The 22,399-nt window shown below is 61.3% G+C and overlaps 1 protein-coding gene across 1 annotated transcript in view; it reads left to right on the top strand.

Moving 5' to 3' along the window:
* The window catches only part of CASKIN2 (CASK interacting protein 2), a 30,104-nt gene extending 8,325 nt beyond the window's left edge, over positions 1 to 21,779 (top strand). The window contains exons 2-19 of the mRNA XM_010579474.1: positions 11,002 to 11,053; positions 13,057 to 13,154; positions 13,261 to 13,406; positions 13,553 to 13,648; positions 14,536 to 14,666; positions 14,877 to 14,985; positions 15,127 to 15,235; positions 15,548 to 15,642; positions 15,724 to 15,841; positions 16,705 to 16,829; positions 17,260 to 17,341; positions 17,454 to 17,548; positions 17,774 to 17,884; positions 18,001 to 18,102; positions 18,346 to 18,484; positions 18,826 to 20,531; positions 20,595 to 21,427; positions 21,683 to 21,779. Of these exons, the coding sequence (XP_010577776.1) occupies positions 11,002 to 11,053; positions 13,057 to 13,154; positions 13,261 to 13,406; positions 13,553 to 13,648; positions 14,536 to 14,666; positions 14,877 to 14,985; positions 15,127 to 15,235; positions 15,548 to 15,642; positions 15,724 to 15,841; positions 16,705 to 16,829; positions 17,260 to 17,341; positions 17,454 to 17,548; positions 17,774 to 17,884; positions 18,001 to 18,102; positions 18,346 to 18,484; positions 18,826 to 20,531; positions 20,595 to 21,427; positions 21,683 to 21,779 (4,244 nt within the window). The remainder of the gene's footprint in view (positions 1 to 11,001; positions 11,054 to 13,056; positions 13,155 to 13,260; positions 13,407 to 13,552; positions 13,649 to 14,535; positions 14,667 to 14,876; positions 14,986 to 15,126; positions 15,236 to 15,547; positions 15,643 to 15,723; positions 15,842 to 16,704; positions 16,830 to 17,259; positions 17,342 to 17,453; positions 17,549 to 17,773; positions 17,885 to 18,000; positions 18,103 to 18,345; positions 18,485 to 18,825; positions 20,532 to 20,594; positions 21,428 to 21,682) is intronic.
* The last annotated feature ends 620 nt before the right edge of the window (positions 21,780 to 22,399 follow it).

The following is a 22,399-nucleotide window of genomic DNA, read 5'->3' as shown; positions in this document are numbered from 1 at the left end:
GCTGCTGAGCAGTTCTTCCCCCTGGCCCCCCCCCCCCCCGCGATGCTGCGAGGCAGCAGGCGGGGGTTTCTGTGCTCAGCTCCCATGTCCTGCCTCCTCCGCCAACTCGGGCTTGCCGGGGCCGTTCCCGACACGCACCCGCCGTGCTGGAAAGGCGTAAACAGATCGGGTTGCCGGCAGGGGTCCAGGGAGCGGGCAGGCCTTGGCTTGCATCCCACCACTGCTCGGTCGTGCCGGGGTGTGGGGAGCGCCGAGGCAGGGGGACGGGATGGAGGGGGCCGACCTGGCGGTGGGGTCCCTGCGGGAAGCTGGGCACGACCTTGGTTTCATGAGGGGATGGGGATGCTCCCCCTGCCTCAGTTTACCTCTGGTGCTAAGGTAGGCCTGCTCTTTAGGGGTTTGGAGGTTTTGATGTGCTGCCCCGCAACCCCCTTCCCCGTCCCCGTGTGGGAAGCTGCTGACCAGAGCTCACGCTGGACTGGGGGTCCTTAGATCCAACCCCCGCCTTATCCATCACAGTTGTATTCTGATGCCTTTGACCTTGCTGTAAATCAGCCCTTGTCCCTCCTGTAGTGCGTGGGGGGACGGGGCTGCTCCATGTCGCCCTTGTCCCCAGCTGGTCCCCGAGCAGCTGCCAGCCGGCTCCAGTGCCTGGGCTGGGCAATGGGAGGAACTTGCCACCCTCCCTGCCGGCCCTGGAGCAGCTGGGATGAGGGGAGGGGGGCAGGAACGCAGCACCCGGAATAACTCGGCAGCCGCCGAGGCCCCCATCGGGATGGCGAGACGGGCGTGGGGTCCTGGTGCAGGTTCCTGCTTCCACCACAAGGATGGGGAGATGCCTCTCCTGGGACATACAGCGTCACCGGCTGCTAAGTGCATTTATTGGCGATTGCTGCTTCCACCTGGGGACACGCAGGGTGGTGCAGGGTGTCATAGTGATAGAGCTGTCGTGTCCCTCTCCTGTACCCTGCAGATGGGGTCCTGGGGGAATCCTTCACTGCTGCAGCTGGACGAAAACATTCCGCTCCAGCCAAGGCACAAGAAAAGCGCCACCGGCCAGATGCTCGCAGGATTTTGGCGATGGCTTCTCCCACTTTGTGGCATTGCCCGGCAAGCCAGAAACCTGGGCGGGCAGCCAGAGGGTCTGACCCGGCTGGCAAAGAGCCCTCACACTGGGCACAGGCAAAGCCACACTGCCCTCCCTGGCCTTAGCAGGGAAAGGAGAGCAGCGGTGGGTTCATCTCTCTTGAGCTGCTTGTCCCAGGCTGGAGGGAGCTTGGCTCCTGCCCACTGGGGATGGACCTGTTCCTGTCCCCTTCCTGCTGGCAGCAGCATGGAGCAGCTGGGCGGTTCCTGCTTGCTTGGGTAGGCAACCTTGTGCAGCACATGGGAGCAGCAAGGAGAGACGGGTGCCCTCTGTGCCCTTGCCACCACCAGAGAGGGGATTTGGAGAGGGACCCTTCCCATTCCTCATGGCTTGGGAGCACTGAGCAGCCACTGCTGGGCGAGATCCTCTTTCTCTTTCCCAATGCAGATGCCATGAATGGCTGCAGCACCATGGCATCTGCGGGAGAAGTTGCCCATCCAGCATCCCTTGGGACCAGCAGGAGCCGGAGGCCACGTTTCGGCTCTGTCTAGGAGGGAAGGAAATGGTTTGCTCAAGCTGCTCAGATCTGGGCTGCAATTCAGGTGGAGCTGGATAGCTTGTGCATCGTTTGCTGGAAGGCGGCTGTAGGAAGCAAAGAGCCTCTCATTTCGGTTTGGCAGTAGAGGGTAGAGGCAGCAGCCCCCCAGGAGTGGAAATCCTTGGTTCACAGAGAGGAAAACCTGGTCCCCAGGCAGCATCTGCCCCGTCTCTGCAGAGATTGGGCTGTGTGCATCCCGGGGGATCCTGCTGGCACGTCCCTGAGCGGGGCTGGCGGCAGCACCGGCTCCTGGGGTCAGAGTTGAGGAAAGGCATCCGCAAGGTATTTTTAACTGTGTGTGACTCCAAACCCCGGCTGCGCAGCTGCCAGCAGCAGTCTGAGGTTAGTCCTCGGCTGCCGACAGTTGATTGCCCGGGGGGGGGGGGGGGGCCCTGGGGAAAATTCTGTTCCTGGTCACTGGGGCCTCGGGAAGGAGTGACAGCACTTGAACCATTGACCTTCTGAGTGACCTCGGGCGAGCGGCTTCACCTCCCGGTGCCTCCCCACCCATCCTGTATGTGCCTTGCCTAGATTAGAGCATCCAGGGTGGGGACAGCCGCTCTGTCCACCCCAGGAGCGCCTGCTCCAGGCACACGGCAGTTTGCTGGGGGCCAAAGGGGGAGGATGTTACAGGATTTCCAGCGGCTGCATCATCGTGTGCAAGTATTGGCTCCACTGGCTGGAGCGTCTCCCAGATGCTGGCTGCCACGTGTGGGTACCAGGCTGGCAGTGATGGGGACAGAGTGCTGTAGGGCCATGGCAGCCCTGTATCCCAGCCTCCGCCTTGGCCTGCCACCCCTAGGAGCTGCATGATTTGCTGCAGCCATCCAAGCTACAGCAGAAGGCTGGATCCTTGTTTCACTTCCTTGAGCTCGCGGGGTTTTGCTGGCCGCTCTTGGCTGCTCTAATTTTTATCTGGGGCTCATTGTTAGAACCATAAAATAAATAGCTACGTGCTCCTCTTGAGCGTCAGAACCCTCCAGGTGTAGGTGGGTTGCTGCGTCCCTGCCCGCCCTCCCTAATTAACTGTTGCTCAGCAAATCCAGACTTACTGACCTGCCAATAATCTTCCTGTGCAAGGCAAGCCCTTTGGCTGCTGGCTCCTGCCGCTTGCCTCTCGTGTCCCCCCTAGCCTCTCATGTCCCCTGTGAGCCCGTATCATGTTCACAGCCCTGGGCATGCAATGGAAAATGGTACCCTGGCAAGCAGCATCCTCCCATGCAGGGCTGCCAAGGTTGTTTTCCTCGCTGGCAGCTCCCTCCGTGCCCGCGCTCACGCTGCTCTCATCGTCCCCCTGCATCCTGCTTCCCCTCTTTCTTCCTCCCATTGACCGTCTGCCGGTTGGATTATTTTTCCCCAGATGCTGCAGTCTGCAATTTTCCTGGGTTGAATCTGCCTGGGTTTGTTCTCCTAATCCTTCTAAGTCCCTTTTGCGTTATTTCTGCCGTCGTTGATCTGTCAAGCATCCTCCACAGATTATATTAATGCACTATTTGCATTAATCGTGTTAATGAGAATGCTGAGGGTGTCTGTAGGTGCAGCCCCTTTGCCTGGGTACCTGGGGGTCACCAGGGCCCTGCAGCCCCTTTCCCAGCTCCCAGGGGAACCAGTTGGAACCAGTATGGAACCAGTTGAATGGGAGCCAAGGTGCGCTGCTAATGCTGGACCAGATGTTCTGCTGGTCCCCATGTCCTGCAGCCCATGGGTGGCTCTTGGCCCTGTGGTGTGCCTGGTGATGCACAGCAGGCGCAGGCAGAGCTCGGGCTTGGCCGCCAGCCCCCGCTGCTATCGCCCCATCTCTTCCCGCTCGGGAGGCGTCCTGTCCTTTCGGAAGGATGGGGGAAATGGAAAAGGCTCCACCTCTTCCCTGGGCAAATACAGCTCCTCTGAGTTCATATCCTGGAGAACGGAATAGCCAGGTCCCAGCAGGGACGGTGACTTCACCTCCCGGTAACACGTTTCTCCGGCCAGCTGGGAAAGGAGCCCTTGTATCTCTGAAGGAGCCGCCCGGCTTCCCCCATCCAAAGCCTTTCCCAGCTGTTCCTTCCCATCCTGGCCAGGGCTGGGGGATGTGATTTCGATTCCATGGGGCAAATGTTACTGCTACGAGTGTTACTGCTCCCCCTTGCTGGGGGGGCCGGGCTGAGATGCATCACTTTGGGGTAGGCAGCTGCTGCGAACCCCCAAATTATTGCGAGGAAGGGGAGCAAGCGCCGTTCATCCCACCATGCAGCTGAGATTGGGGGCCTGAAACTCAAACCAGGAGCACATGTTTGGCTTTTGCAAGGAGTGAATCTAACCCCAAAGGACTCCTGTGATGCCGTTTCCCCGCCTTGGTGTTTGCCCCCTCCATCCTCACTGTGGCCGACAAACCTTGGGGATGAGAGGCAAGAGCTGCACCTTCTTCCCAGCCGCATGGATGGGGACAGGGTTTCCGACTCTGCTTTTCCTTTCATTGTTCTGGGAGCCTTCGCTTTGAATAAGCTGCCTGTTTTTTCCTGCTTTGCTTGGGGGGGGAAGCAGTGGGGGGAAATTGGGGGTCTGGCTGGTGGTCCCAGGGCAGCTGGGCTGAGGTGAGTGATTGATGTCTGTGCTGTGTGAGGATGCTGCCCCTGCTCCCTCCTGCTGCCAACCTCTTTAAAAAACGTAATTGTTGGATTTTCCCTGGGAAAAAGGCTCCCAGCCTCTCCCAAAGAAGGAAGAAGGCTCCCAGTTGACTCTATGGTCCTGCTGCCGTGTCCCCAAACCCTCCCCTTCCCCTGTCGTGGGTCCCCAGCCCAGCCCAGGGAGGAAGGCAGATGCCTTGGACCTCTCAAACTCCTCTGCCTTTGCCATCACCTGCCTTCACCATCATCCACCATCATCCACCATCATATCTGAACATGTTGCAGGAAGGGAGAGCTTAGAGAAGGAGAAAGCACAGATGAGGAGGGAGGCAGAGCTGCCAGAGGAGACTTAGACATGCCATTGGCAGAGACAACTTGGTGGCAGGGACAACTTGGGATCTGTGTGGCTGTAAGCCCTAAGATTTGGGGTTCAAGCCAGGTGTAAATGATGGAGGCTGTTGAAGTTAGAGACAAGCAGTCTGTGTTTTGGCATGGGGATGCTCACAGTGCAGGGATGCTGTGTCAGCCCTTGGGATGCTGTGAGGAGCCACCAGGAGTTCAGCTCCTGCCAGGTTGCTGCTGGGGTTATTCCAGCTGGACCTGAGCTGCCGAAACCAGGAGTGGGGCTTGGGTGCGACAGCCGTCGCACAGCCTGTGCAGTACCAAAGCAGACAGGGCCCTGGCCAGGTCTGGTGTGTCTCGCACCTGGGTTTGGTACGTTTCTCAAGGGACAAAGACACCAACTATTCTCAAGGAGTTGCCAGACGCTAGTGTGGGAAAAGATAAGGGGCTCCCTGCTGTCGCGCTCACCCATCGCTGCCAGTTTGCCCTGTGTCGATGGGAATCTGCCTCCCTGATTGCAGCTTCCCCATCCCTGCCAGTTAACCCAGTGGCTTCGACCCAGTCAGACCCACCCCGCAGTGCCTGGCTTGATGGAGGACCTGTTTGTCGGCGTTGGTGGGGAGCCCATTCCCCCATCCGCAGGGATGCTGCAAAGCTTCAAACCCTGGTACAGGTGGCCATTTGTGGGCAGGAAAGCACCCACGGCATTTGGACACCCGTGGCATTTGGATGCAGGGATGGGTGCTCGGCCAGGTATCCTGGTTGGCAGCACCCTGGGAACCAAAGTCACCCACCATAACCATGGGGAAAATAGGGGGGCCCCTGCCCGCCTGGGGAGCTGGGCACAGCGCTGGACTCAGCGTTTGGGGTGCGGGCTGGTGGCTATGGCAGGCAGCCGGGGTCAGGAGCCAACCTCCGTCCCAAGCTTGCTGGGCAACTTTGGTTGAGTTTCTTAATGTCTCTGTGGCCAAGCTCCTTCCCTATCAAAGTGGGCGAATCTCTTCTGAACCTATTGGGAAACTGCACCTGAAGCAGCCAGTTTGCTGGGAGGCTGCGCTGGGAGGAGCCGGGTGTGGGTGGCCACAGCGGACGTGCCTGTGGACAGAGGAGCGACAGGGAAGGGTGATTCCTGCAGAAGAGGGATGGACGTCACCTCTTTGGGTCTCGATTTTGGGTGAGACGTCGAGTCTCTCCTGAGCCCCAGCATGAACCCACTGTATACCGAGGCAGGGCCACCCCAGGCTGTCAGTGCAGGTCGAGGCCAGGCAGGGCAGGTCGGGTGAAGCTGCCGCCTCCAGCCCCAGGAGGCTGCCACCACCATCCGAGACGGCTGGTGCTCTACAGGATCACAGCTGATTAGCTCCTCCAGCTGGTTTATTGGCTTAGTGGTGACAGTTCCCAGGTGGATTTTATTTTCCCAAGAGGGTATGCACATGTATTCGGTGTATCCAGAGCACACGGTCCTTCTCCCACCACCCAGGGCAGCGGGATGCTGTTCCTGCAGTGCCCAGACAGAGTATCCCTGTGTGCAGGGTACTCATGGCTGGATGTTCAGGGATGCTTGTGGTGCAGGGACACTCAGGCTGGATATTAAGGGATGCTCGTGATACAGGGATGCTTAGACCCACAGTGCGGGGAGGCTCATGGCATGGGAATACTTGCAGCCAGCGGTGTGGGAACATAATTTCCCAGGGCTAAGGGGAAGGGATGGGGGTCTGTGACACAGGGCCAGCAGAAAGGTGTATTTTTTCAAGAAGTCTCTGGTGAGGAGGTGGGTCTCCAGTTATAGATCTGTTCTGCACAGAGACAAAGGCTTGCAGTGGAGGACCTCTGCTGTGGCTGCGCTGGGTGGACAAAACTGGGGGGTTCACAACAAAAGTACTGCTTTCTGGAGCCTGACTCTCCATGTGAGAGCCAGGGCAGGAGTCTCCAAGGGGTGCTTCGTGGGGGGACACAGGATATTCAGGCTTTACCTTCCCCAGCCAAACTCCGGCAAGCGTGTGTTGGTCCTTCCTGGTGAGTGGTTCAGCGCTTCAGAGGGATCATGTCCATCTCTGAGACCTTGGGGAGAAGCCGAAGGGTGTCCCTGTGGGGACGAGGTCTCTGGTGAAGGGCACATGGTGATGCAGGGTGCCTGGTGTGCTGGCTTAGGGGATGCCGGCTGGGCTGGGCGAGGGCACGCCTGGCTCCACGCAGCCGGCACAGCCGGCGCCAGGCGAGCGCCCCGGGGGGTTAAATATGGGTTTGGGCCAGGCTGGCTGCCAACGGTGCGGGTGAGGCACCCGCCCTGGCCGGTTGCTTCCCGGGTGCCCCCTGCACCCCACAGGGAGCTCAGCCTGGCTTGGGATCCCCGCCATGGGGGTGCAGCCCAGCCCCACGGGGAAACTGAGGCACCGGGTGCAGCATGACAGAGGGGGCTGCTTGGCCGGGGGGAGCTGGATGGAAAGGCGCCGAGCGGGGCTGCACCATCCTGGCCCCCTCTGCCAGCGAGGATCTGAAAGGCCAAGGGCCGGCAATTTCCCCCGAGGGTCCCCGAGGGTCTCAGCCCCGTCCGGTGAGCGGGCGGCCGCGCCGCCTTTGCCGCGTCCGGCGGAGCGCGTGGGCCCTACATTTGTAAGCAATTTGCCGGAGTGCTCCAGAGGTGCTTCCCGCCTGCCGCTTGGCAGCCAGACGCCGCACAGAAGCTCGCTGGCTCCCTCGAGGCCTCGCTCAGCCCCAGCCCCGCGCTGCTGAGCCTCGTCCTGCCCGGGCAGGCGCCGGCAAACGTGCCGGAGAAGGGGGGCAGAGCGGGGTGGGGGCCCGGCAGGACCCCTTGGAGGGGTCGTGTTGGGGAGCGGGGCTGAGCAGAGGGAACCCACAGGTGGAGTTAACCCTCAGGGTGCACCAAGCCGGGTTTTCCCCTGGAAATATCTCCTTCAAGGCTTTTTTGCATTTTGGCGCTGGATCCGTGTTTTTCTGGGTTGATCTTCCTGGGATGTGAGTGTGCTCCCAGCGGGGAGTGGGGGGGGTGCGGATCAGGCCCGTGAGCGTTCCCGCCCTGGTGCAAACCCAAAAGAGGTGACGATGTGGTTGGGAAGGGTCCAGCCACCCCATCCCAATGCAGTGCCTGGATCAGCCCCAACTCTGCAGCCCTTTCCCTGCCTGGCTCTGCGGTCTTCCAGCCGGAGCCGCACCTCCGAACCAGCCGGTCTGGGAGGGCTGTGGGATTGGGAACAGCTTGGCCCGGCCTCTGCCGAGCCCCAAAACGTCTGGGCGGGAAAGGCCAGGGAGCCTGGAACTGCCAGGGCACCGACAGGGAGAGAAGAGGCTGAAGAAATGGGGAGAAAAATGAGGGAATTGGTCAAAAGGAGCACATGGATGGAACGAGGAAGAGGGATGCAGGGAAGTGTCCCCTCGCTCGCCTTCCTGTCACCACATCCCCAGGAGCATGACGGGGGCTGGTGGCACCCCCTTGGCAGCCCTCGTGCTGCCCCGCTGCTTCACCCCATCCTGGTGCTGGCTGCCCACTGAGGCAGGGCTGCCTTTGGGGTTGCTTTGCCAGCCCAGCGTGCTGTACAGTGCAGAGGTGTGCAGCAGGACGGTGCTGGCGAAGGGGTCTCGGCTGCCTGGCTGTGCTGTTTCCCCCCCCATCCCTCCGCTCTTGTTTGCTTGTGCCTTCGTGCCCATGGTGCCAGGGTGCTTGGCCCCTTTCCTACCTGTGCTTTACCTTCCAGCCTGGCTGCAAACCCTCCAGCTCTCTAAGCAGTGATTTATCCAGCTACAAACCAGGGACTAACTCTTTGCCTTCCTGCCCGAGGTGGATATGAGAGTTACTGAATTCACATTTGGGAAGAGCTCCAAAGGGAATGCTGCTCCTGACGCCGCTTTTTGGGACCTGCTGCTTTCCCAGCCACCCACGCTGTGTCCGCGTGGTCCTGCCCTGCATCCTGACCTTGCTGGGCTGCTGGAGCAGGGAACTAATTTGAGGAATGTTGCTCAGGGAGAGGAGCAGAGACACAGGCATCTTGCCGTGCAGATGCTGACAGCTGCCTCCTGGGGCCAGGGAGCGGGCAGGGACACCCGCTGTGTCCTGGGACACCCACTGCATCCCATCCCTGCTTACTGGACCCCACTGGCCAGCCCGGTCTCCTTGTAGGAGGGGGTCAGGGATGGGATTTTGGGGTGAGCTTTCCCTCTTCAAATAGTGATCATTGCTCAACTCCAGGACCAGCCCCCGCGGGCTGTGGGATGTTTCTGCCTCTTTCGGATGTGTTTGTGCTCAGTGGGTATCTCCAGCCAGCCCTAATCTTCCCGGCCTTGCCTGCCCACTCCGCTCTGCTGCCCGGCTCGCACGGTTCAGGCTCTGCCATTCCTGCCGTGGGTAAGGACCCTTCCTCTTCCTCCTCCCCACCCTTTCTGAGCAGCAAACCCTGTGGCAGTTTTCAGCTGCAGCTGATGGGAGCAAACCTGCATTGGCCTTCAGTTTCCACCGCACAGAGCATCCTTTAAAAATACCTATTTATAAATCCCGACTAAACAGCAGGGGGCTGGGGGATCGCTCAAGGAGCAGGAGGTGATGGCTTCACGGGCATTGCCTACAGCTTAGTGGAACCCGTTGTTTATTTTTAATTTTATCTTGATTGCATCCTTTGGAAATCCCCCAGGAGCAAACTCTTCCCAGCCCTTCCTGCCCCCTGCTTGCAGGATCTGTCTCAAGACTTTTGGAGGGGCAGGATGAGGCCTTTGCCTACCACCGACGACCCCATTCCTGGCTCTGCCGTACGCCCCAAGCGTGATCCTGACTCCATGAAAGAGGCACCAGGGGGCTTGGTGGTTATGGTCGCTCCGCGACTTTCATCAGAAGTGGCCCGTTTACAAGTGAAATGTTATTTTTTCCTGGCTGGTGGGGCTGAGGGAAGTGGCTTGTCCTTGACAGAGACCCCAGATCCTGGGCTCTCGGGCAGTACGGGACTGGGAGGGAAAAGTGGGAGCTCTGCGAAGTGATGGCTTTGGGAGCCCATTCCTTTGGGAAGGGCTTTCGGGTTGGCGGAGCTGCTTGCTGCCATTCTGAAGATGAACAGCCCCTGGAAGAGGTAATTAGGGTGATCCTGCCCTGATCCCCTCAGCTGTGGCTACAAGTCAGGAGTCCTTCACCAGCAGCCACTCCAAGCCCATTTTGCGTTAATTAGGCTGTTTACAAAACATTGTAAATTGCAGTAATGAACGCACCATTCCTTGGTTTCCTTTAATTATCCATTTGCATGATGAACGAGCCGCCCCCCTCTTCAGCTCTCCTTTCAGGCAGAGGGGGCCAAGCAGCAGAGTGTGGCTTTGTATGGGATCTGCCATGCGAGGTGGGCAGAGACCTTGGGAGAGGAGGAAAAGAGAAGGGAATGGAGGAGGAGAGGGAGCTGCAGCCCCTGAGATCTGCCCAGCTGTGAGGGAGGGGGCTCCTTCCCCAGGACCCCACCATGTTTTAGTGGGGTTTGAGCAGCTGTTTCACCCCAGGCTCAGAGCCCGGCTCTCAGACTTTGATTTTTCATAGGAAACAGCCCAGAAACCTTTCAAAGCGTTTAATCCTCCCTAGCTCGGCGATGGGGCTGCCTGGAAAGGCAGAGGAGGAGTGGCGGCATTTCTTGCCCCCTGCATACCTTCCCCTTTCTTTCCCTTTTGACTTGGCGGATGAATTCCAGAGATGTTAATCCGCTCTCAACCCCTCGGTGAAGAATAAAACGTCCTCTCTGTGTGGGAGGAAGGAATTCATTCAAATTAATTGCGGGAAAGAGTGGGGAGCTGGGGGTGCGCGTGAGGCTGTGCTGACGGTGGGGTGAGCATCCTCCGCCGCTCAGTGGTCCCCGAAGGGGAGGGAGGGACAGATGGGGGGACGGGGATATCCGAGGTGGCACAATCCTCGCATTCACGGCCAGAGGCTTCAGCCTCTGCCCCGGCCATAAAAATGCCAACCATGTGGTCTGTGGGCCGGGCCTTGGCGGCAGCGGCAGGCACAGGGAGCCGAGTGGGGGGCAAAATGGCCCTGCTCAGCAGTTTTGGGGTGTTGCTGCCTATAAAGGGGAGGGAAGTGCCATCTCACTGAGCCAGGGTGACAGGAGCTGCGCGGGGTCTGACCCGTCCCGGGGGCATGCAGAGATGGGGCAGGAGGGACGGAGGGAGGAAGGGGTCTGAGCTTGAGCTGGGTCAGCCCGTTGAGGGTTCGTGGAGGTGAACATGGAGTGAGAGGAGAGGAGAGGCCACCGGGATGGGCCAGGCGCTGTTCTGCGCGCTGGGAGGTCGGTGTGGCTGCAGGATGGGGTTCACAGGGGGTCCCGGGGGCCATGCGGGGTGGCGCGGGCTCTGCCTCCTGCCCTGACCTTCGCCTCTTCTCTCTGCAGAGCTCCTGGGATCTGCCAAGCGCCTGAATGTGAACTACCAGGATGCGGACGGGTGAGTGCTCCCCTGGCAGGGTGCTGGGTGCTGCTGCCGCCAGTGTAGGTGGGCTTGCTCTCCCCAATATCCAGTCGGTTCTGCAGCTCTGCGTATCATAAAGCTTTCAAGGGTAGCTGCTGAGCCCTGCAGCATCCCAAACCAGGGCAAGCCCTGCAGAGGCAGACCCAACGCCTGCCCGGATCTGAGCTCGATCCATCCTGCAAAATCTTTTGTAAAGTTCTTCTGTGTCCCCTTCTGTAGGTCTGGGGGTGAAAAGGGATTGCAGCATGTCCAGCCGGTGCCTGTGTCCCAAGTGCTGGTTGAAGCACAGAGGAGCACCCGTCCGGCCCCGGTGCCTGCACGTGCTTGTGCCTGTGTCTAATATCCCAAGAGCAAAATCCCTTCATTTGGGGGGGGTTAAAGAGAGAAAAGATGAGGTTGCCATGTGACCACAGCATATTTGTATAGCTCATCACTTCCAAAATCCAAGCACTTAATAAGCTGAGTACTGAGAGTTAAAGAAACCACAAAGGCCCATAAAATAAATAAGCATGTTATTCTTATTGAATTAACTCTGACCTGTGAGTTATTAGCATTGTTTTATGTACTGTTGTTGTACCTAATTTCTACATGTTTTCTTTTTGAGGACTCTGTAGGAGGAGGTGTCTGTGATGAGTCCTAACAGGCCAGCGGGGGGTTGAAAATGTGCAGGATGGCTCTGCCTTAAAATAATACTGTGCAGATGGAGCTTAATAGAAAAAAAATGTAATAATAGAAGCAATGATCTGATTCTGATAAGGCACAGGGCTTGTGTTTGGGCAGCTCCAGGAGGGCTGCTGATGGGAATGAGGGTAAAGGGTCCCTTCCCCATCGGAGGGCCACGTGCAGCATGCAGGTTATTGACAGTGCGGGTGGTGAGTTGGGTTTTACTGGGGTGCAGGAAGGAGATGGTGGGGATGTGAGACCCGTGCATGGGGATGGCAGAGTACACCCTCCTGGGAGAGCCGTGCTGCTGGCAGTGTCCTCGGCATCGCCTTGCTCGCGGCTTGGAGATGATGAGGTGGGCAACTGTGGGTTTGTGCAGCCGCCTCCAGGGCAGAGCTGGCCCTGCAGGATCACCACAGGGTTGGCTCGGGAGGGATTTTGTACCCCCCACATTCTTGCTTCGAGGCAGAGGTTTTGGCGTGGGCTCAGGGACATGGTGGCTGCACTGAAGGAGGGAGCAGCCCTCTCTGCTTGGGTTAGTGTCCTTCCTGCAACGCCCAGAGACTCTGCACAGGGACTCTGCTCTGGGACCGCGGATCAGGAGGAGAGGCTTGCTGGCCGAGCTGCGTCCCTGGCACAGGGCTGGGACACTGCCGAGCCCATCGGAGCCCTGGGCTGATGCCATCTGGAGTCCCCCACGCCCCTTGGAGCGGCACACGGGCTAATCCCTGGCGGCACGGGGACCCCTCGCTCAGCCATGGTCCTTCACGTGACAGCACGGGGGGAGCACCGGGCAGACAGGCCCCTTTCACAGCCCTGAGACACAGGGCTCTTTCATTACCAGTGGCCTCCCACGCTGTGCCGTGGGCTCCCGGCATCCCTGCTGGCATGGGGAGGGGGTGGCTGGCGGAGGGGCCAGGAGTAGCCGCTGGGCTGGTGCGTTTGCTGGATGCTGTGAGCCAGCGCTGCTTCGGGCTGCCTGGCTGCACCGCGGAGAGGGGCGATGCATCGCTGTCCATCCTGCCTGCTTGCCCCCCGCACAGGGCAGGGGGATGAGGGACCCATCTCACTGGGGTCTCGGGGTGCACAGGGTCCCTGCATCCCTCGCTGAGCCCTGGGGCATGGACAGCATGGAGAGATTTAACTCTGCTTTGCTGTGGGGAAACTGAAGCATTGGGAATGGGGAATCGGGAGGGACGTAGCCATGAGCAGCTGGTGACTGTCCCGGCCGTCACCCTGTGTCCTTGTGCAGGTGGGGGCTTTAGGGATAGCATGGCAGGGACCGGGGCTGGGCTGAGCTCTGCCTTGTGTTGCAGGTTCTCAGCGCTGCACCACGCAGCCCTGGGCGGCAGCCTGGACCTCATCTCGCTGCTGCTGGAGGCACAGGCCACCGTTGACATCAAGGACAGCAATGGTAAGGGTGACCCTCCGGCACGGCCCCGTTCCTCTGGCAGCCGGCTCAGCCCTCTGAACGAGGTTGGGGGCCTCATCCAGCCCTGCTGAGCACCGTTCCCCCGCAGGGATGCGACCCCTGCACTACGCGGCCTGGCAGGGGCGCGTGGAGCCGGTGCGGGTGCTGCTGCGTGCCTCTGCCTCCGTCAACATGGCCTCACTGGACGGGCAGATCCCGCTGCACCTCTCGGCGCAGTACGGCCACTACGAGGTGGTAAGTGAGAGCCCAGCACCACCCACGCACCCGCTCCAGGTCTCTCTGGGGGTGCACGGGTGGGGGCGAACCCCATTGTGCCAGGCGGGAGGGAGGCAGGGGCAAGGGATGATGCTGAGCCCCTGTACCACGTTGCTCTCCCACAGTCAGAGATGCTGCTCCAGCACCAGTCCAACCCCTGCCTCATCAACAAGGCGAAGAAAACCCCCCTGGACCTGGCCTGCGAGTTTGGGCGGCTGAAGGTGAGTGCTGCGGGGCTCTACCCTGCACCGGGCACTTCTCCGGGGGCAGCTCTGGAGCTGGCTGGCTCCTCTGGGAGCAAAGCGCTGGGTCCAGCTGTGACCGCTCTCCCTCTGCCACAAGCCTTGGAGCCTGGCAGGCAGCACCTGCCTTCTCCCATGGCTGGGCAAGGCTGGATCCTGAACCTGGGAGCTGCAGGTTTTGCTCCTGACCTTGTGGCAGGGCAGCGTCAGGCTGGGAGAGAAGCCAGGAGTCCTCGCTCCCGGTTTCCCGCAGCCTCCCGCTGCCCACCCCAGCTTTGCTCCTGTTTAAGCACAGATAGGCTGAGCTGGCTAATCCCCACAAGCCCTGAGTGCCCGTCCCTGCTCAGCTGCTCGACGTCCCCGGCACGGCTCGTGGGGATGGGGCCGCCCTGCACTCTGGGAGACCTCAGCCCAGCCAGCACCACACCACCGGGCTGGGCTGGAGCATGGCCAGGCAGACTGTCCCGTGGCCCACTGGGGAGGTGACCAAGGGGATATTTCCATTTTTGGAGTATCTATAATGTCTGCAGCTATAAACAGGGCAGTAAAAATAACTCCTCTGTGCCTCTGGGCTGCCCTGAGACACTGAGAGTCGCTCTGGGCTTGGAAAGACTGGAGCTTTTTAGGGCTTGGTCTGAAAAGCCTGATTATGGGAAGACTATTTCTGGCTGTTGTGACCTTTTACGGCCCCTTGCGACAGCATCGCCCTGCCAAGCACCGGCCAGCTCCCGCTGAGCCCTGGGGCTGCGAATGGAGGGGAGCTGCGGGATGGGGAGCAGAGTATCGGCCCCGAGGGCAAGCCCCTTGCTGGGAGGATGCAGGTGGGGGTACCTGCACCCCGCTGCTTACCCCTGTGCCCTATGCAGGTGGCCCAGCTGCTGCTGAACAGCCATCTGTGCGTTGCCCTCCTGGAGGGACAGTCCAAAGATGCCACTGACCCCAACTACACCACCCCGCTGCACCTGGCAGCTAAGAACGGACACAAGGAGATCATCAGGTAACCCCCTGCCAGCCCAGGGCACTGCCCTATCCCAGAAAAACCCATCATGGCTTCAGTCCTGCTTCCTCCCAAACCCACCTCCCTACTGGGGGCTTTGGTAAAGCCTTAGCAGTGCAAGGGCTTGTCCCCTTCCCATCGCAAAGCAGCTGATCGCCTGGCCCTGATGTCCATGTCCTGCTGTTCATGCCTCTCCCTCCTTCCTACCAGGCAGCTGCTGAAGGCCGGGATTGAGATCAACAAGCAGACAAAGACGGGCACAGCCCTGCACGAGGCTGCGCTCTACGGCAAAACAGAGGTGGTGCGGTTGCTGCTGGAGGTGAGTGCGGTGGGGACAGGGCTGCACGGTGGAACAAGTGCCCGGGGGTCAGCCATCACCCCCTTCCCCTCGTTCCTCCGTCTCCCACGGGTCTGGTGGCAGATGTGGGGTCTGGTCATGACCATGTCCCATCCCGGGCAGGGTGGTGTCGATGTGAACATCAGGAACACCTACAACCAGACGGCGCTGGACATCGTGAACCAGTTCACCACCTCGCACGCCAGCAAGGACATCAAGCAGCTGCTGAGAGGTGAGGTGGGGCCAGTGCATGGCCGGGCGCTGCCTGGCACTGAGAGGGGCTTCTCCCCGCTGGGACCTGCCTGGGGCTTCCAGTGCTCCTCCTGAACAGCCTAAACCAGTCCGGCTGTGAGCATCAGCATCCCAGTCCCGTGTCCCTGCCCTCTGTGTGGGCAACGTCCAGGGATCGAGCCCTTCCTGCAGTATTGATGTTTTCTTCTCCCCTCTCCTCGCTCTTGTTTTTCTCCCTCTGCCTTCCCTGAACCACTCTCTTTCCTTCCTGTGCTCTGGCACCTTCTTTCTTCCCTCTGTCCCTTGTCTTCAGAGGCATCAGGAATCCTGAAGGTCCGAGCTTTGAAGGATTTTTGGAACCTCCACGACCCAACTGCTCTCAATGTCCGGGCAGGAGATGTTATCACGGTGAGGCTGCTCCCTGCTCCCTGTTCCCCTGCCCCGCCATGGCCCCAGGTACCAACCCCATCCCTCTTATCCCCGCTGCAGGTCCTGGAGCAGCATCCGGATGGGCGATGGAAGGGGCATATCCACGATGCTCAGAAAGGCACTGATCGCGTCGGGTACTTCCCCCCCTCCATCGCTGAAGTCATCAGCAAGCGAACAGGTCAGTGGCCGTCCTGGGCATGCTGGGGACGGTCCCCTGTGTGAAACCATCCCGGCCTTCCCAGCACCTTCTGTAGGACAGGTCCCCGCAGCCCTGGCTAGCTAGGGGGAAGAGAAGGACTGGGGTGGGAACGGGGGGTCACGCCATCAGTGGGGTGGTAATTTGGGGGTTGAGGCTCAGATATCTCCCCACCCCGCGCTGCCTCCCGCACGAGCTCTGACCACGCGTGTTTTGTCTTTGAATGCAGGCATGGTTGTCCCCCGTGTGGCACCCACACACCAGCGCCAGGGTCCCCCCGGGGCCCTCCCAGCCCCCCCCGGCGGGCTGCAGCACCTCCCCGACGACTGTCCTCACCAGGCAGCCCCGAGCATCCCAGCGCCCTATGGCCACCTCACCCTAACCCGGACGGCCCCGGGCCCTGACAGCTCAGGTCAGGGGTGCAGCTGGGGAGGGAGAGGGGCTGGGGACCTTCCCCTGTTCCCAGTCCTGCCTGTGCAGGGGGACACAGGGGGAGACTCTCCTTCCACCTCCCGGCGGGGAAACAGCCAGACGAGAGGGAGCAGGCGCAAGGAAAGGGAGTTTAGGGGAGCCCGTAGAGCAGCCCCTTCCCTCCGTGTGTCCTTGGCCAGGCTGCATCCTCATGTCCCCTTCGTGCATCCCTTGCCAGCCCAGGTCACTCTGTCTGTCGTGCACGCTGGGAGGTGGGAGGGACCGACGCATTGTCTGTGGCCGGAGGGATCTTATGGGAGGCTGGTTTTTACTGGCATCACTGTGTTGGCACACGGGTCCCTGCCAGGGACCTCTGTGCCCTGTGTCAGCCCTGATCCCGGGGCGCTGCTGACAGCCTCCCTGCCTGCCCCAAGCAGCAGGAGACAGGAACAGCGTGGGCAGCGAGGGCAGCATCGGCAGCATCCGCAGTGCCGGCAGCGGCCAGAGCACCGAGGGCACCAACGGGCAGAGCACCAGCATCCTCATCGAGAATGCCAGGGTAGGCACCAGTCCCCGCTCACCCCATGCTGCTCCCCCAGGCTTGCCCCAGGCTGGCTTGGGCTGGAGATGGAGCCCCAGTACCATCCCTGTTGCCTCCTGCACCTCCTAGCAAAGGAGGGGCTGCAGGAGCTGAGCATCCTCCACCAAATACTTATATGCTGCCAGGACTCAGCAGGGAAATGCTCCTGGGGGGTCCCCAGTTGCCCCCCATAGCACAGCTGGCCTTTTCGACTGGAGCTGAAGGCTCTGGTTGGTACCACACAGCATCTCCACCATGTCCTGTGCCATCTGAGAGGACAAAAAGGGCCCTGGGCCAAATCCTGCCCAGATCTCTTGCAAAGGGCCAGCCCGTCACTGGGTGAAGCTGTGCACAGCAGCCCAGCGTGGGGATTGGGGGTCCCTCCTCCACTCACTCCTCCTCTCCCCAGCCGCTGCCCTCCGCCGGCGACGACCTCCAGCAACACCTTTTGGGATCGGAGCCACGCAATGGGCAGTTGACCTCCATGGCAGGTGAGGGATGTCACAACTCCATGGGGCCTTGGGGACAGCTCTCTCCCCAGCCATGGGGGCTGCTCGCTGCTCAAGCACCCCTGTGACGGTTCTCCTCTCTCCTTTCTGCCAGGGCCACAGAGCCACCAGACCCCAGGCAGCTGCCCCTCTGGAGACAGGCTCTTCTCCCACCAGTTCTTGCGGCCTGAGCAGCTCCTCGAGGGCAAGGTAACTGGGCCAACTGGGGACCTGGTGTGCTGGGTGAGAGGGCCACATTTGGGTCTCTCAGCCCAGCTCTTGCTGCACTGGGGACACAGGGGACTGGGTCTTGAGGACACTGGGGACAGGTGGGTCTTGCCCAAAGAGATCCTGTCATCTTGCCTGGAGCAGCCAGGTCCTTCTAGCCCCTGCAGCCCCCATCACAGGCTGCTCTTTGCCCTGTCCTCTCCCCAGGATGCAGAAGCCATTTACAACTGGCTGAGTGAGTTCCAGCTGGAGTCGTACACTGCCAACTTTCTCAGTGCTGGCTATGACGTCCCCACCATCAGCCGCATGACCCCAGAGGTAAGGCAGGTCCTTCCCCACCCCAGCCAGCACCTCCGGAGCTGTCGGCAGTGTGTACCCACTGCCCCGCGCTCCCCATGCCACTGCTGACCACAGCCCCACTCTGCTCGCGTTAGGATCTGACAGCCATCGGTGTGACCAAGCCAGGCCACAGGAAAAAGATCTCCACTGAGATTGGGCAGCTCAGCATCGCCGAGTGGTTGCCCAACTACATCCCGGTGAGTCCCTGGCACCACAGCTATGGCCTGGCACCCTCTTTACCCCAGGTCTTTTCTCAGAGCTGTCTCACCCCAGGACAGGACAGGAGCGGGATCTGTAAGTAAATACTTGCTGCAACGGCCTGCATTAATGCAGTCGGAGGAACCCCAAAAAGCAGTCTCCTGGCCAGGGGCAGGGAGGGGATGGACGAAGGTGCTGCCCGTGCCTTGATGCTCACGGCTGTGTCTCCGTGCTCTTTGCAGGCTGACCTGATGGACTGGCTCAGTGCCATTGGGTTGCCCCAGTACCACAAAAAGCTGGTGAACAACGGCTACGACTCCATCACCATCGTGACAGACCTGACGTGGGAGGATCTGCAAGAGATCGGCATCAACAAGCTGGGTGAGTCCCTGCCACTGTGCTGGGGTGGCCCACGGCAGCCAGGTTTCCCACCCAGGTCCCCACACCCCATTCTCCCTCAGGCTGGAAGGTGCAGGCATGTCCTGAGCACCCGGAAAGGGCAGTTCATGTCTGTCCCTGAGGACTCTCCTTGGCAGGCTGGAGCTGGGCTGAGCCAGGTGGACACCAGCTGTAGTTTGCCTCCTCCCATAGGCAGGGTTTGGATAACCCAGGGGCCTTTGCCCTGGTTGGTGATGCGACCATGACTCTTCCTGGCCAGGAAACAAAGGCCTTGGGGGCCAGAGCCAACCTAATGCCCCTTTTTGGTATCAACCTTCCCGCAGGCCACCAGAAGAAGATCATGTTGGCTGTCAAGAAGCTCAGAGACCTCCGCAAAAGCCTCAACCAAGCAGAAGCAACTCTGGCAAGACGCAAAGTCCCTGGTGCCCTAGACATTGTCACCATCGAGTCGCTGGAGAACGGGGAGTGCCAGTCCCCACACACCCCCAAAATGACAACCTTCCAGGACAGTGAGCTCAGCTACGAGCTCCAGACGGCCATGTCCAACAGCTGCCACGAGACGCTCGGCATCAAGAGCAGCCAGGGGATGTCACGGAGCCAGGAGAGCATCGGGGTGCGGTCCCGAGGCTCGGGGCACTCACAGGACAACGTGCTGTCCCGGCACCTCTCCAGCCCCTCGCAGGAGAGCCTGGGCAGCGGGGAGAGCAGCAGCAGCAGCGGGCAGTCCTGCGCACCGCCCCGCAGCAAGGAGAGCCCGGCCAGCCTGCCGGGACGGCCCAGTCCCGAGCCCTACGGGAAGCTTGTCTCCCCCGAGGGGTTGAACGGCTATGCCAACAGCGGCGGGGGCAGCCCTCTCAAGGAGAGAAACCTGCCTGAAGGCACGGATCAGTACGCCCGGCCGGTGGCTCAGAAAGGTGCCGGGACACCGGCGGTCACCCCCTGTACTCCTCCCCAGACCCCCAGCAAGGCAACAGCCCCGTACGTCTTCATGTACCCACACATTTCCTTGAAATCACCGACAGTCCCTCCCCTCCTGGGAGCAGAGCAGCCCAAGACCCTGGCGCACCCGTACCCCTCTGTCTCCTCCGGACAGAAGAGCAGCCTGCAAACATCGGCCCAAAAAGCCTTCTCCTACCTGCACAGCCAGTGCGGCCCCACGGAGCCGCCTGCCATGCCTCCCACGGCTGGGGCGGCCCCGGGCGCCTGGCAGGCCGGGGAGCAGCACAACGGCAGCGAAGGCTTCAAGTACAAGAAGCGTTCGCACAGCCTGAACCGCTACGCGCTGTCAGATGGGGAGCACGAGGAGGAGGAGGTGGCTCACACCAGCACCCTGAGCTCCTACGCCACCCTGACGCGGCGGCCGGGCCGCAGCCAGATGCCACGGGCCTGTCTGCAGACGGACGCCAAGGTGACCCGCAGCCAGTCCTTCGCCATCCGGGCCAAGCGCAAGGGCCCTCCGCCGCCGCCTCCCAAGCGCCTCAGCTCCGTCTCCAGTGCCCTCGCTGCCGAGGCAGACGGCGAGCAGCCCCCCGACCCCGAGCGGCAGCCCGCAGCCCCCCAGGACGTGGCCGATGCGGGTGCCAGCCCCGGCGACGCTGGCCGCGGCAGGACAGTGAAGAGCCTGGCGGCTGCGCTGGAGGGGATGCCGGGGGCGAGTCCGCCCAAGCCCCTCCTGGCCCCGAAACCGCTGCACGTGGCTCAGGACTGTCTTCCCGGGGCAGATGTGAATGACGAGTCCTACAAAGGCAGTGACGCCAGCAGCACCACGCTTTCTGATATCGGCAGGGACCCCTTTGAGAGCAGCAAGCCACGGAGACGGACTTTCAGTGAGCCCAGCGCTCCCATGACAGAGGTGGCTGCGCAGGGTGGGCGGGAGGACGCCTGCTCAGACACAGAGGAGGAGGCCAAGCCGGGGGTCTCCTCTTCATCCTCCCAGAACAGCTCCAGCGAGTGCATCCCCTTTGCAGAAGAAGGCAACTTAACCATCAAACAGCGGCCAAAGCCCACCGGGCACCCCAAGGCCGACACGGCCACGCTGGACATGGAGCCTGGTTCCCAGCCGGCAGAGCCCCCTTGCTCCGCTGGGAAGGAGCCAGCGGTGCCCGCCGCCGCCAAGGAGCCGCCCGTGCTGGAGTTCAACCTCACCGAGTCAGACACGGTGAAGCGCCGGCCCCGCTGCAGGGAGCGGGAGCCGCTGCAGGCAGTGCTGAAGGCATTCAGCATGGCGGGGCAGGCTGAGGGGGGAGCCAGCCCTGCGCCCCAGTATGCCCAGGCCCAAGCAGTGAGCATCGCGGGTCCTGCCGTGCCGGCACCGGCGCCACGGGCCGGGCTAGCCGGGGATGCCTTTGACGATGACAGCGTGGAGTTCAGGATTGCCGAGATAGAGAAAAGCATCTTGTCACTGGAGAAGGGGATCAAGAAGGCACCGAGCCCCACCAAAGCCCCCAGCCCCGCGGAGCTGCTCGGCACAGCCGTGGTGAGGACGCCCGCTCCAGGTACGTGGGTTTGTGGGGGTGTCTCCAACGTGGCGGTGGGGCCCGAGGCTCCCTCCTGGGTTGTTACGGGAGGCGAGGAGGACGCGTGCCACAAGTCCCCTTCCTTTGCAGATGTCCCCACCAAGCACACCTCCGTGGCGTCCACCAAGCTAGTCTTCTCCGGGCCCAAGACCATCTACCAGCAGGTCCTGCAGCCCTCCCGCCACACTGTTGCTCCCTGGGCGGCCGCTGAGGCGGTGCCAGATGTGATCAGGTCCCCGGCCGATCCCGGCTCGCTGACGCTGGAGGCGGGCGGCAAGGTGTCGGCGAAGCCTTTGGCAGCTGCCCCGGGGTCCGCCCTGGCCCAGCAGCGGCTGGAGCAGACCAACTCCACCCTGGCCGCTGCGCTGCAGGCGGCCGAGAAGAAGATCACTGTGGAGGAGGCAGAGAGGTGAGGCGGCGCTGGGGGTGAAGGAAATGCTGGGGCTGAGCACCTCGAGGCAGAATTGGGAAGCCCTCAGCGAGGGCTGGTGAAGGGCTGTGCCCGGGCACATGCCGGCGCCGTACCAGGTCACACGCGCTCGAGTCCGGCTGCGTGCTGAGCTCTGGCTGCCACCGGGAGGGTCGGGTCCAGCCTGGCCAACCCTACCCTGTCAGCACCTCAAGCCTTCGGGTGATGTTTCGATTCTCTCCCTTTCCTCCCCAGCCACCCCGGGGCCGTGCACTCGGCCAAGAACATCCTGGAAGACATCAGCAACATGTTCGACGACCTGGCTGACCAGCTGGATGCAATGCTGGACTGAGGCTTGCTCCCTCCTTCCCCTCCCAGCCTCCGGTTGCTCCGCCAGTGCCCCTCGTGACAGGGGGAGAGCAGAATTGGCACCAAGCGGTGCCTCCAGGTCTCTCCAGCCACCTCCCTCCCCGCGCTTTGCGCTGCGGCTGGGAACGCAGCTGCCCCTCCTTGCTCACCCCTGGCTCCGTATCAGTCGTGCCAGTGCGGCCGCTGGCTGGTTTCCGAGGGGGTCAGGCGTTTCCCACCAGACTGGCAGCAGGAGGAGAGCTCAGAGGGGCTGCACATGCGGTCCTGGAGGCCACGGAGAAGCCCTTGCTCCCTTGCACAGAGCCGAGGAGCCTCCACAAGGGACCTTTCTCTTTCCCCGCTGCATTGCTGAGTCCTGCCTCTTATTATTTATCCCCTGCCAACAATGTGTCAAAGGAGAGACCTCCCCGGGCAGCCGCCACCGAGCTGGCTATTTACTGAGCAGATCCCAGCCCTGGCAAGGCCTGACAGCAGCTAAAAGAAGACAGGGCTTGTTGCAATTTGGCAGCTTGTGGAGCGAGAAGGAAACTTTCTGCTTTATTTGTTGCTTTTCCAAACGCGTCAGCGTCAGGCAGCGTGTAATCCAAGCGGATCGAAATCCCT

This window comes from Haliaeetus leucocephalus, unplaced genomic scaffold, assembly GCF_000737465.1.
Source record: "Haliaeetus leucocephalus isolate CR32 unplaced genomic scaffold, Haliaeetus_leucocephalus-4.0 Scaffold657, whole genome shotgun sequence".
NCBI classification, from domain to species: Eukaryota; Metazoa; Chordata; class Aves; order Accipitriformes; family Accipitridae; genus Haliaeetus; species Haliaeetus leucocephalus.
Note: the sequence above shows the minus strand (reverse complement) of the source record. Positions and strands in the feature narration are given on the sequence as shown.